The 14,851-nt window shown below is 37.5% G+C and overlaps 1 protein-coding gene across 2 annotated transcripts in view; it reads right to left on the bottom strand.

Moving 5' to 3' along the window:
- Positions 1-14,851, bottom strand: part of INTS7 (integrator complex subunit 7) — an 85,538-nt gene that overhangs the window by 16,894 nt on the left and 53,793 nt on the right. For both annotated transcript variants that reach the window (XM_025982306.2, XM_072733320.1), the window contains exons 13-16: positions 14,620-14,826; positions 3,863-4,057; positions 3,242-3,345; positions 1,964-2,032 (exon numbers count right to left, since the gene is read on the bottom strand). In XM_025982306.2, coding sequence (XP_025838091.1) covers positions 1,964-2,032; positions 3,242-3,345; positions 3,863-4,057; positions 14,620-14,826 — 575 coding nt within the window. The remainder of the gene's footprint in view (positions 1-1,963; positions 2,033-3,241; positions 3,346-3,862; positions 4,058-14,619; positions 14,827-14,851) is intronic.

Raw genomic sequence — 14,851 nt, 5'->3', positions numbered from 1 at the left:
GAATGAAGCAGACAATTACATTCATAATTATCTACCCTGTCCCAATCCACATTTATTGTTACTGCTCAGGTACTATGTTAGGTGCTATGAGATACAAAGTGAATATTAAGACAAGGTCTCTTCTCCAAAAAGCTTATAGGCTTTGAAAAAGATAAAGATAGCTTTTTGTAAAAACAACAGTGAAATACTAACATTATGCCTCACTCTTGAGGTTTTTTTAGCTGCTAGTCTTCCTTTACTTGGAAGGCACAAATGATAATATCAAGAATAGAAGTTTTAGAAGGAATCCACTTTTTGCAGTTGTATTTATTGAGAATGAAACCCCAAGAATCCTCCTTAAAGTGCAAGCTTTCTTTTCCAATTTTTCCCTGCTATAAAGGGCAGAGGCTAGGGAAATAGGTTTGGATGATGAGAAGGGAAGGAGAGGAGTAAAAAAAAAAAGTGCTAGGAAGGACAGAGAGTGAGAAAGAGAATAGCATGTACAGGCTGGCTGGGTAACTTCCCTCACCCCATCCCTGCTGACGATGCACCTAATCTGTTAAAAAGTCAATCAAGAAAAACACTTATCCTTATTGTACCAATCAACAGTAGTGATATCTGAATGTTAACAAGTAAAATGAGTATGGCACAGTAAGAAATGGTGTGAGCCTCGAAGCATCAATTAATTGCCAAAGACTCTATAAAGTACATGGAGGTTTAAGAACATTTTGAAATTTAAAAGGAAGGGGTTTTAAGAAAATAAGTACTGCAAGTCTGAAGGGAACACTGATGAAAACATGATAAAAGGAAAAATAAGGGATAGTGTGTTATGACAACATTAAAGTGGAGCAGATGAGTGGGGAAAAAGATAGCCAAGTGGCCTAGTCTGACAATAGACTGAACTTCAAAATAGAAGCAAGGATCCTGCTATTGTCCTGAAAAGAAATGGGGAGTCAGTGCTTCAGAGTAGAGAAATTTCACTCTGCTTTGTTGACTATATTCTTTTAAGGAAGCTGACCTTGGAAACATAGGCCTTACTAAATTGGAAATTATAGACTGTTGAAAATGCACATTCCAAAACAGAATACTATAATGGGAAAAAAAGCAATGGATCATTCTTCAATAAAATATTTTGAATAATCAGTTAATGGGAGAGGAGAAAAGAATATTAATAAAGCAAAAACAGGAGTATCTTTTTGTTTAAGAAACCAAAGAATAAAAATTCAAGCTTATTAACCCAATTTTTCATACCAAAGTTTTGGTATAGTTTACAAGAAGAAAATATTCAAATTCAAAGAATTTCTTCCCAGTTATTTTTCCAAGTAAGTGTTTTAAAAATAGGAGACAGTGGGGTACCTGGGTGGCTCAGTCAGGTAAGTGTCCTATTTTTTTTTTTTTTTAAGTGTCCTATTCTGATTTCCGCTCAGGTCACGATCTTGGGGTCCTGAGATCAAGCCGTGTCTCAGGCTCTGCACTTGGCGCAGAGTCTGCTACAGATTCTCTCTCCCTCTCCCCCTCCCCACTCCTCTCTAAAATAAATAAAAAGATCTTTAAAAAAAAATAGGGGGCAGGAGGTAAATAAACAATGGAGACAGAAAAAAATAAGTTTTGTCACTAGTTATGTGATCTCAGGCAAACACCGATTAAGTTCCTCTTCTCTGTTCTTGTATGATATCTCTTCTAAAATACTGTTGCTGGGCAGCCTGGGTGGCTCAGCGGTTTAGTGCCGCCTTCAGCCCAGGGTGTGATCCTGGAGACCTGGGATCGAGTCCCACGTCAGGCTCCCTGCCTGGAGCCTGCTTCTCTCTCTACCTGTGTCTGTGCCCCTCTCCCTCTCTCTCTCTCTCTCTCTCTCTCTCATGAATAAATAAATAAACTCTTTAAAAAAAAAAAAAAAAACACTGCTGCAATGACTAGGTAAGATAACATACTGGAAAATGTACTTTAATATAAACTAGAAATAGTTTATAGTTAATAGAAATACCTTGCTGATTCTGGATCCAAAATCAAGGCTTCTATTGCATGAGATATCAGTAAACAGCTCTGCTGTTGTCTGGATTAACGTTAAGGTTATACATGAAAATAGAGAAATCCATGTGACTTTATATTACCTGAATATCAAGTCAAGATGAGGATTATATTTTTAGTTAAGGTAACCATGTTATCAAATCAAATGGTTTGAGATTCTTTTTTTTTTTTCCTCCTTTTAAGGGATATATGTTGTTTATAACAGGGATTCTTAAATTCAGTTCTATGAAGAGTACTTTAGAGGCTGCCTAATGTGGGAAGGGAACTTCTGCTTAGATATAGCAGTTTCACTGATGAAAGTCACAAGTGGCAACAACAAAAATGGTCTGTAGGTACCCCAGAGATTCTGAAGCTGGGATTCAAGGGATGAAGCTGGGGCTCAAAGGGTCTGGTCACCCTCTTGTGACCCTGTAAATCTGCCAGGATGTGAGCATAAATGCATTTTGTAGAGGAAAGGGTCCACAGCATTCACTAGGTTTTTACTTAGAAAACCAAAATGGCAAGCTCTACTGATTTATAGATACTACAATTTAAAAACCATTTATTTCTTCTGTCCTTTCAAAAAGGACTTGAAGCTGCTAATAAGAAAACAGGGAGAATTCAGAGGACTTAGTGAACAAAAGTGATGACTAACACCAAAGATCCTTAATAAAGGTGATCCTTAATAAAGGGAATCAGGGTTTTTACCACAAAGAATACTGAGGTGACATACATGGTTTTCTAGTGGGAAAACGTGTTGCTTTCTCCACTGTGAGCAAGTGAGCACAAAGTATGCAACATTGGTGGGACCTGGATTTTGGATGCTCTTCCTAGAAGTGGAGAAAGCCACTACTTTTTTTTTTCCCCAAGCCTGGTTGAAGTTAAAAAGTAAAAATATACTACTCATACTAGATTTCCAAAGAGAAGTTAATTATATTAAGTTTGTAGGCTTATATAAATATACATATTTTTAGTTAGGCATATCTAAAGTATTTACTCTGTGTTTAAAATTTTTTTTTTTTTTTTTATTTATTTATGATAGTCACAGAGAGAGAGAGAGAGGCAGAGACACAGGCGGAGGGAGAAACAGGCTCCATGCACCGGGAGCCTGATGTGGGATTCGATCCCGGGTCTCCAGGATCACGCCCTGGGCCAAAGGCAGGCGCCAAACCGCTGCGCCACCCAGGGATCCCTTTACTCTGTGTTTAAAAGAATACTTCCACAGAACAAGAAATATTGAAGCAGCTTAGGATACAGTTCCACATTCCTCAACGTTGCCGAATCAGCATCAAAAGATGCCTGATACAGATCCCCATATCGGGAAGCAAGGCTTCGGAATTCTTCCATGGACTGTTTCATCTAAAAAGAAGGAAAAGTAACAATTACAAGGAACACAGTATCATTATTGTATATATATATATGTATATATACCACAAAAAAAAAATCAAAACATAAACCTATTCTCCAACAATCAAATCCAAAAAGCAGTTCAACTTTTTTCATTTCCATTCCATTTATGCTTGTAAACCTTGTTAAATAAAATTAGCAAAGATGGTAAATGAAATTCTAAATGTTCACAAAATTACAGTAACACATATGACACACAGAAACAAAAAGCATTGCTTTTTTAGCTTCAAGTTCCACTAAAATAATTAAGACAGTTATAAATGGCATCTAGTGAGATACCATCAATCACTTTGTCATTCTAATAAAAACATCAGCCTATTTTCAGCAAGACATGACTTAAGCATTTGAGGCTTAATGTCTATTAGTCAAACAGCTGATTTTTAAGTTCCAGAATTTTTTCATCTTACAACTAACCTCAAAAATCTCTAATGTAATTAAAGCCTGCACTAAAAATAAAGTTAAGACACACCTGATTGGAGATGCGGCCACATCTCTGAAGGTCACTCCCTAAGGTCATGGCAATTGTTGTGGCAATTGCAGGTGGAGGGCTTGTCTTGAGGCTATTACAAGTACAGATAAGTTGAGAGAAGGCCTGTAGAAGGTCAATCCTGAGTTTTACAAATTCACACTGAAAACTTAAAGGATTCAGCGGTGTACTGGCAGCCTGGGGGGAGAAAAAAGATATATATATATGTAAGACAAGTAAACATAATAGCCAGATGGTGCCATACGAACTATTCCTCACCGTCTGGGCAAAGCCCATTAGTTCTAACATTGATGGATAAATACCTACGTTATAAGAGGAACAATGTAATATTGGAAAGAAAAACTTTTCATTTTTAGTATCAGCTCCAAAAAGCTGTATGTTCCATCAACATTCAGCTTCCTTACTCCCTACATTCACAAAGACCCCACAACATGTGGGTTGGCTAGATTATCACTAGTGAGATGCCATCTGATGGACACTTCAAGGACATTATCATTCTTCCAAACCCCTCTCATCTGTAATGGATTTTTAAAAGTTGGGGGGCAGAGGAGGAAAGAAAGATAAATATGAGAAATATGGTGCTAGACACTGTTAAAAAAGCATGTTGCCTCATGGCTGATTTTTCCACGGTGAGCCCAACTTAATATTAAGAAGAATTTCTGAGCAGACATGTTAGAATGAACACAGGCTACTAAGGAAGAACAGGTTATATGATGCACAAATAAGTTTTTATAAGGAGGAGAGGTGGCAGGGGTTAAGTCTTGGATAGCAAAGAGTAGCAGTAGCTAGGTAGAGAGGACAAGGAATGTAAGTCACCAGTGTGGGCTAGGACAACCTTTAACTATTCAGTAACTACTCTCGGCAGAGAACCTAGCATGGTGCTTTCAATGAAAGGCATATCAAAACTATGCTCAACTAACAGTAAATGGAGGCATAGTGAAAGTAATTTTCCTGACATGACTAGCTTAAACATGCTGATGCTGTTTGTTCCTTAGATACTACCTTACACCATCCTTTTAGCAGGAGAGCAAGGCATTTGACTTTGGGTTTCTAGAAGTCAGTTACAATATTACCATCTGGCCAAGTATCACATATTGACCTTAGTGTACTTCCCTCTACTTTTAAGTGTCAAATGGTAAGTTTTGTTATTTGTTAGCATTCATATTTTACTCTATGAAACAATTAGCCACTCCCTATATCCTTTATAAGGACATACACCTGGCTCTAGTATCCTCCTCAAAATGCAAGGCCCTTGAGGATATATATAAAAGTTACATATAGACAGTCCTAAATAAGCTAGAGGCAATAATTATACTCAATATATTGAATTCTGTGGTTTTCACACTTCTAGGATGCCTATTCTAATCATGAAATAGCACAGACTAGGAGATTAAAAGAGAACATTTCAATTGCTTTTAATTCCTTAAAGATTTAATTTGCTCTCATGAGAACTCTGAACCTTACACAGCTACCTGCTATTTTTAATTTATTGCTTGTTGGTAACTTTACAATGGTCAGGGATACAAGTAGGTGTATAATGATACTATTAAATAAATACAGTACAGACAATCTGACCAGACAAAAAAACCTGGCAATCTTGTCCTAACATGTGTTACAAAACTGAAAGGGAAGCAAGATGTAGTTATAATAAGGGAGATTTACTGCAACTCTGGATTTATTTTTGAGTATTCTATTGATGATATAAGATGGAAACTTTGAAAGCGACTGTGCATTTTAGATTGTGTTATGCTGAAAGCAATGCTAGATATAGTACACATGTCCAAAAGAACACAGAAAAGATAGATTTGTCATAGAGGAGACTTTAAAAGGTAGTAACCTCTGTGAAAGACCAAAAATGTTCAAGAAATAAATTTAGGTTATAGCAGTATGAATAATGCCAATGAGAAATAAGAAGGATACTATTTACTTTTCTTTGTATTGAGGCTAAAGCTTAAACAGAGGCTGGGAATCTAAGGTTAGCAGGTAAAGCAAAAATTGTACATAATTAATATTACTCTTGAAATTTCCTCAGGGAGGATTTATTTTCAGTGAATTCAACACAGGCAGTGAAGGAGCAACAAACTCAGAGCTCTCCCCAGAGGAGAGGCTTCAAAAGGCTTATCAGCCAATTGAGAAAAACTATTCCCACTATTTGGATTGCTATTTTGCTTTCCCATTACTTAAATGATTATTTTTCTCCTCCCTTCCTTCTTTTCCCCTAAACATGTAAAGTTCAATCTTTAAAAGAAAAAGAAAAGATTTATTATTTTACAGAGAGAGAGCAAGCAGGGTTAAGGGGAGAAGGATAGAGGGAGGAGAGAGAGAATCTCAAGCAGACTCCCCACTGAGTATGCAGCCTGATGCAGGGCTCCATCTCATGACCTTGAGATCATACCTGAACCGAAATCAAGAACCAAATACTTAACTGACCAAGCTACACAGGTGCCCCAAAGTTAAATCTTTGTCAGACATGCAGGCATATAATGCTACTTCACTGAACTTGACTTGTATAGTACATATCCAATTTCCTAAATGGAGCTACCTAAAGAAACCAACATGGCTAAAAAGAAAGCTACCTGATGAGCTTGATTAAAAAAAAAAGTGTGTGTGTACAGTGGTAAAGAACACACGACAACCAAGAGTAAACTGTAATGTAAACCATGGACCTGAAACCCCTGGTAACCACCATTCTACTACTGTTTCCATAAATCTGACTTCTTTAGATAGCTCATATAAGTGGAATCACAGAGTATTTGTCTTCTTGCAACTGGCTTACTTTACTTAGTATAATCCTAGATTGATTGATTGATTGATTCATTCATTCATTCATGAGAGACAGAGAGAGAGGCAGAGACACAGGCAGAGGGAGAAGCAGGCTCCATGCAGGGAGCCCAACGTGGGACTGGATCCTGGGTCTCCAGGATCAGGCCCTGGGCTGAAGGTGGCGCTAAACTGCTGAGCCACCCAGGCTGCCCTAATCCTAGATTTTGAAAGAATAAGCCAAGCATAAAGCAACTGTGGACTAAACTGTTTTAAACCAGCCCTCCTACCTACTAACAACAGCTGTGAAAACTGAATACAACATTAAGAACATATATTTGAAAGCACTGAAGAGCTTATTACGGCAAAAAGGATTTTGAAGCCAAAAATCATGAAGAGATGGGAAATGCAAGGAGGCAAGATTGACATTTGGTGACATTTTCTCCCTTGAGATGTTTGCTAACTTGAAAGCTGCTCCTGAGAGTCTGAGAAGCTGAGCAGGATTTTCAGCAATTTCATAAAACAAGGAGGGGGGCTGTGGAAAATACTTCAGGCTTTGGCTGTTACCTCAAAGGGCTATGCCCTAGGAGTAAGGAGAACTCAGAAATAGACTGGCCCTCCAAAGGATTAAAGTGATCTTAGCTTAACTGCCTGCCAAAGGCCAAGAAAGATATACAAGGCTCTGGATGATGTAATCACTATAATTTTCATCCACAGTGTCCAAAACCAAATAAAAAGTAAAAAGCACACAAAAAAGACAAAATCTTTCAAAGAAGAGATGGTGGTGATGCAGGAATTTAGAAGTACAAACCACAAGAAATCCAGAAACAGAATATCAGATATGAATTTTAAAATAACTATGATTAATATGTTAAAAGAAATTAAATGACAGAACAGAGACTCCTGGCAGAGAACTAGAAAATATAAAATAACCAAATGGAAATTATGGAATTGAAAAAAAAAACCTACAATAAATGAAATTAAGAACTTAATGGGTTTGACAGCAGATTAGACACAATATAAGAGTTACTCATCAAGTGGGGGTGCCTAGGTGGTGCAGTCTGTTAAACATCCGACTCTGTTTTGGGTCAGGTCATAATCTCAGGGTTGTGGGATCGAGCTCCACATTGGGCTCTGTGCTCAGTGTAGACTCTTTTTGAGATTCTCTCTCTCTCTGCCCACCTCCCGACTCTCTCTCTAAAATAAATAAATCTTAAAAAAAAATTACTGAAGTGGAAGTAAGGTCAGAAGAAAATATTTAGAGCTAAGAATAGAGAGATAAAAAGATCGGAGATGTAGAAGAGAATGTAAGAGAAAAACGAGACATGGTAAAGAGAGTTACCATCATTGTATCTGGAGTTCCAACTGAGTGAGAAAGGGACAGAAGCAATAGCTAAAGAGGGAACGACCAAAACTGATCAAAATTATCAAGCCAGGGATCCCTGGGTGGTGCAGCGGTTTAGCGCCTGCCTTTGGCCCAGAGCGTGATCCTGGAGACCCGGGATCGAATCCCACATCGGGCTCCCGGTGCATGGTGCCTGCTTCTCCCTCTGCCTATGTCTCTGCCTCTCTCTCTCTCTCTGTGTGTGTGACTATCATAATAATAATAAAAAAAAATCAAGCCATAGAATCAGGAAGCACTATGAACCCCAAAAGGCATTCATACTGGTAAAAATATAAGTTGGAAACAGCCATGGGCACCTCTTGGCAGTATTTATTATACCTGAACCAATATTGCATGACACAGCACTACCATCCACAAGAAATGCACACCTATACCAAAAGATGTCCATTAGAGTGTTCATAGTCCAACTACTCTTTATAACTACATCTTGCTTCTCTTTCAGTTTTGTAATGCATGTTAGGACAAGATTGCCAGGTTTTTTTGTCTGGTCAGATGGTCTATACTGTATTTATATAACAGTATCATATGCACCTACTTGTATCCCTGCCAGGGAAGAGGCAGAGGAAGAGGGAGGGAAAAGGGAGCAGGGAGCAGGGAGCACTGAGCAGGGAACAAGCCAGGCACTGAGTCCCAGGACTCTGGGATCATAACCTGAGCCGAAGGCAGACACTTAACCAAATGAGCCACCCAGGCCCCCTCAAACTATTCTTAAAAGCTCCAATCTGGAAATAACCCAAATGTTCTTCAATGATAAAGATGGATAAACAGATTGCTTTAACCGTCATTGAAAGAGTATTAGAACAATGAAAATGAATGAAGTACTGCAATATGCAACAACAAAATGAATGACTCACAAACATAAAGTTGAGCAAAACAACTAGAATCACAAGAATACCGCATGATTTCCTAACTATTAATAAAAACAAGGCAAGACTGATAGCTTTAGAAATCGAAATAGTGCTTACTTCTGGGGAGATGGGTGAAGGGAGCATGAACTAGTGAAACATTTCTTAAAAAACAGAAACCATAAAGGAAGAAAGATCAATAACTTAGACTATAAATTCTTAAGACTATTAAGAATTGCTGTTCATCAAAAGATAGAAAGTGGGGGGAAAAGCTACAAAATTAGATGGTATTTGCAACATAGATAACCTACAAAAAATTAGTATCCAGAACATGTAAGAACTTACAAATCAGTAAGACAAACAACTTGCTAGGAAAATGAAAAAACCTCAACTGGCAGTTAACAGAAACAAAATGAAGCAAAACACAAATGGCCAAAAATGAAACAAATGTTTGTTTCAAGAAAATGAAAAAGGAACTACTAAATGGGAGAAAATATTTGCAAATCCTGTACCTGACAAGGGGTTAATATCCAAAAAATATAAAGAACTCCTATTAACAGCAAAGCAAAACAAACAACAATCTGATTATAAAATTAGCAGAAGATCTGACTAGACCTTTTTCCAAAGAAGACATACAGATGGCCAAAAGATACATAAAAAGATGCTCAATATCACTCATCAACAGGGAAATGCAAATCAAAACTACAAGATAACACTTCACACCTGTTTGAAATCAAAAAGTTAAGAACAAGTAAGTGTTATCAAGGATGTGGAGAAAAGGGAACTCTGGTACACTGTTGGTGGAAATGTAAATTGATGCAGGCACTGGAGTACGGAGGTTCCTCAAAAAACTAAAAACAGAATTACTAGATGATCTAGCAATTCTACTTCTGGGTATTTATTTGAAGAAAACAAAAACATTATCTCATAAAGACATACGCATCCCCATGTTCACTGTAGCATTATTTACAATAGATATGGAAACCTAAGTATCCATCAGCAGATGAATGGATAAAGAAAATGTGGCATGTATATATATAATGAAGTATCATTCAGTCATAGAAAAGTGAAAACTTGCCTTCTGCAACAACACTGATGGACCTTGAGGACATTATGCTAAGTGAAATAAATCAAATACAAATACCACATGATCTCACTTATATGTGGAATAAAAAACAAAACCCCAGAAACTTCAAGCTCACAGCGAACAGATATGCAGTTGCCAGAGATGATGGAGTGGGGGAAGGGGGTGGGGTGGGTAAAAGGGGTGAAGTGGTCAAAAGTATAAACTTCCCGTTATAAAATAAATACATCACAGGGATAGAGTATATAGTATAGGAGATAGTTAATACTGTATTTTATGTTTGGAAAGTGCTTAGAGAGTGGATCTTAAAAGCCTTCAGCACCAAAAAGAAAACGTTTTCTTTTTACTTCTTTAAAGATTTTATTTACTTATTTGACAGAGAGAGCACAAGCAGGGGGGGAGCAACACAGGGAGAGGGAGAAGCAAGGAGCCTGATGTGCAACCTGACCCCAGGATCATAACCTGAGCTGAAGGTAGACGCTCAACTGACTGAGCCACCCAGGTGCCCCAAGAAAACTTTGACTAACTATATATAGTGAGGAGTATTAACTAGACTTACTGTAGTAATCATCTCACAATATATACAAATATTGAATTGTTGTGCTATATACCTGAAACCAATGTTATACATCAATGATATTAAATAAATAAATAAATAAATAAATAAATAAAATGTTTAATTGAATTGGTAATTTAAGAAATGTCAATCAGAACGTCTAGAACATACCAAGTGACAGGAAAAATGTAGAGCAACAGGAACTCTTATATACTGCTGGGTGGTTTATAAATTTGTAAACCACTATAGAAAGCCTCCTGGTATTAGCTAGTTGACTGAAGGTGTACATAACCTTGCAATTCTACTTCTAGGTAGTATATTAGAGCAGTATCTCTTAACAGAGGCAAGAGCATCCTGGGCATTTCAGGAGATTAAGCATCTTTAGTTACTGACCATTAAAGCCAATAGCAGTCCTCCTTACCCTATGTGACAAACAGAAACATCTCCACACACTTCTAAGTGGGAGCAAGGGACAGATATATAGCTTTGACTGAGGTCTACTGCCCTAGGGAAGGGTTTTCATTCTTATTACTAGTTATATTTTGAACTGAATAATTCTTTGTTGAAGGGAGTGGTTCTGTGCATTGCTGGATGTTTAGCAGCATCTCTGGCTTGTACCCACTAAATGCCAGGAACCATGACAAATCATGATAACCAAAAATGTCTTTAGACATTGCCAAATGTCCTCTGGAAGGGCAAAATCATCCCCAATTGAGAATCACAGTCCTAGAAAAAGCTTTACATAGGTCTATCAAAAGATGTGTACAAGAATGTTCACAACAATACTATTCATAATAGCAAAAACTGAAGAGTTAATAATTTCATCAACACTAGAATGGACAAATAAATTGATATATAGTCATGATGGAAGACTATATAGCAGTAAAACTGACCTGCAGCTTCATGCAACAAGATGAATGAATCTTAAGGACATAATTTATATAATCAGAGCAAGTTGAAGAAAAATATGTATAATTCCTTTTTATAATAAAATTCTAAAACAACATAAAATAGTACCTTGTTAAGAGTTACCAAAAAGCATGTTGTTTTTTTTCCAAAAAGCATGTTAAAATTACAAAGAGAGGCAAGGGAATGGTACACACACAAGATTCAGGATAGTGGTTACATCTTTAGGGTAGGAAATGGCATACAAACATGAAAGAATGTGCATGAGTCTTAGAGGCAATCGTAGTAACGCCGCATTTCCTAAAGATGCTAGGTATATTTTGATATTTGTTGTATTTTTTTATATACCCTCTACACCATATATGGAGATGTTATACATATTCACTATTTTAAAATAAATAAAAATGGGGTGCCTTGGTGGCTCAGTCAAGCATCTGATTTCAGCTCATGATCTCAGGGTCCTGGGATTGAGCCTTGTGACAGGCTCTGCCCTCAGTGGGGAGTCTGCTTGTCCCTCTCCCTCTGCCCCACCCTGCTCATGCCCTCTAATAAATAAAATCTTTAAAAAATAAATTCAGTTAACAATCCACCACTGTAGGCAGGATGCTAAGATGATTCCTCTGATTTGGCCCCCCACCCATATCCATGTCTTCAGTACTCAGTGTGGATGAAACCTGTAACTTGTTTCTAACCAGTGGAATACAAAAGGCAGAGGTGATGGATTTGGGGGATGTAATTTAGATCCTTAATCAAGTGACTTTACATCAATCAAAATGGAGATTATCCTGGGTGTATCTCTCCTAATCAGGTGGGCCCATTAAAAGACAGTCCAAAGGTGATTTTCCTGCAGGTCTTGAAGCTTCCACAAATTCTACAGCTTTGAGGAAACGAATTCTGCCAACACGAGTTCAGAAGAGGTCCCTGTACCTCCTTGAGCCTCAGTCAAGACTGGCCTTGGCTGACACCGTGACTGCAACAATGCCCACATGAGCAGAGGACCCAGCTAAGGCATGCCAGGACTTCTGGATCATGGGCACTGTGAAATAATAAATGGGTGTTGTCTGGGGCGCCTCGGTGGCTCAGTCAGTTAAGCACCCGACTCTTGATTTCGGCTTAGGTCATGATCTCAGGGTCCTGGGATGGAGCCCCATGACAGGCTCTGTGGTCAGCACTGATTCTGCTTGTCCCTCTCCCTCTGCTCCCTGCCCCCCAGCTCATGTGTGCTCTCTTTCAAATAAATAAATAAATTCTTTAAAAAGAAAAAGGTGTTGTCTTAAGTCACTCAATTTGTGGTAATTTGTGACACAGTACAGAAAACTAAAATACTTTGTACAATTCTTATTCTTAAATAGCAAGATAACTCTACCATTAGTCACTATGTTGGGAAATTAGATACCCAGTGTTGCTATAGTATAAACACAGAATTTGAACTTCTTATCCTTGAATAAAGCAGAATTCTCACAGCTGTACAATCTTACATTTGATCATTCATGTGACAGGAGTAGAAGATCAGTCCATGTTCATTCATACCTTCTCAGTGACACAGACACAAAGCTATTGTCAAATCCACACTTGACAGATGAATGATTAAAATAAATCTTTAAAAAACCCTGATGGTAGAGTACAATCTGAAATGTGGTAAATTCCAAATGACTGTAAGGATCATACTGCCTCCTTCTCTACCCTACTCTCAAGTAGAGAATCATTTCTTGATTTTTTTTTTTTTAATCCTCAAAGCAGTGTCTGGCACAAAGTAAGTGCTTACAGTCTGTTGAATAAAAGAATTCCATTTCAAAAGGAGTCAATGTGAGGCCCAATAACCTACCTTAAGGCAGAAAGGAGATCAAGATAAGAGGTTTCTGTCAATTGGAGTCCTTACTTTCTCTGTCAGAACTCAGTCCTTAGTTACTGTCAAGCCTCGTTAAATACACATACCACACAAATCATTAAAAGACTATTAAATATTCAACAGGATTTTCATAATATTAATTCTGTTTTACCGCCCTGTGAGTTTGTTTCACAGTTCCAACCATTTAGCTCTACTGAATGATAAACAATTTTCTACTCCACATGAACTAGAAAATGAAATAATTCTACGGATTGCAACCAATAACTGTACCTATATTTTCTGATATAGGCTGATATAGGCAACAGCACTCTTTTCCCAGAATAATCAAGAGGAAAGAATCATAGCAGTCAATGCTACCCCTTAAGGTAGAGAGAAGCCATTCCTATATTCTCGTTTTAAAACAGTTGATCAATCCTATCCAAAAAAGAAAAAATAATTATACTTCAAAAGATATGTATCCACAGTATTCTGAATATTGTCTATTTTGTCACATCTGTTTATTCCGTATTCTGCTTCAGAGCACTTCTTTTGGGATGATCCACTATTAAAAAGAGATTACGGGAAACATCTATATAAACAGGTACCTAAAGTTTTACAGTTCCATCTAAATATATATAATTTTAAAGATTATATGACAATACTTAAAAATATGTAATGTTGATCACATAAACTCTTTATTCTTAAAGGGAAAATAAATCTTTGCATTAATACAGAAAATGCTCATGTTGGGTACAGGTTCTTACTTTGGAATATAAATTCAAGGAAACATAAGAAATGCTAATGGTCTACCCTCCTTGCAACCGCTTTATTCTCTTGGCAGAGAAAACAAGAATAGTAGCTGGTGACTCTCAATTTAAAATAGGAGGATATCGCAGAGGGGTAAAAAGTGGGACACTAGCATCCTTGATAATTTCTTCTTTATCTACAAAGCAAGAAACTCTAGCTTCTTAGCAGTTGCCAGGCATGAAATGGGTTGTGGCGGGGTTTACATTTGACGGTTGGTAATGACCCAGTACCTCTTACAAACAGGAGTCTAGAGAGGGAATATCCTATCTTCATTTATCCTTTCTGCATGGATTCAGTAATCCGCCTTATAAGTGGTACCTGGTTCTTGATTTAAAAAAAAAAAAAAAAAGATAAACTTCTATCAATTCATGAATATTAAAAAGCGGGGGGAGGGATTAAGGATTTACCACGATGTCCTATTATTTGATATTGCTAAATATATTTATCAGCAGATTTTTCAAGGTAGTTCAAATAGAACAACCCACAAAGAAAAGCGAGACCATTCTCACACAAGTCATCATCACCAAAGGAGAATCAAGAGGACTTACTGTTAAGGAAGCAATCCCTTTGTGGTAGAATTTTAAAGACTCAGCAATGCAAGAAAGTGCTGAACTATAGTTCTCCTCTTGCAACCCGGTGAGGCACTGTTCTGCCTGTGAGAACTCCTTCAAACTATTCAGCCAGAAGTAGAAATGTTCTGAGGCAACCTGAGTCAGCAAACTCTGATAAAGCTCTCTGGCCATGTCATGGTTACCCTAAAAAAGGGGAGGTGGGCACATG

This window comes from Vulpes vulpes, chromosome 13, assembly GCF_048418805.1.
Source record: "Vulpes vulpes isolate BD-2025 chromosome 13, VulVul3, whole genome shotgun sequence".
Classification (NCBI taxonomy): domain Eukaryota; kingdom Metazoa; phylum Chordata; class Mammalia; order Carnivora; family Canidae; genus Vulpes; species Vulpes vulpes.
The sequence above is the reverse complement of the archived record's forward strand: the minus strand, read 5'-3'. Positions and strand labels throughout refer to the sequence as shown.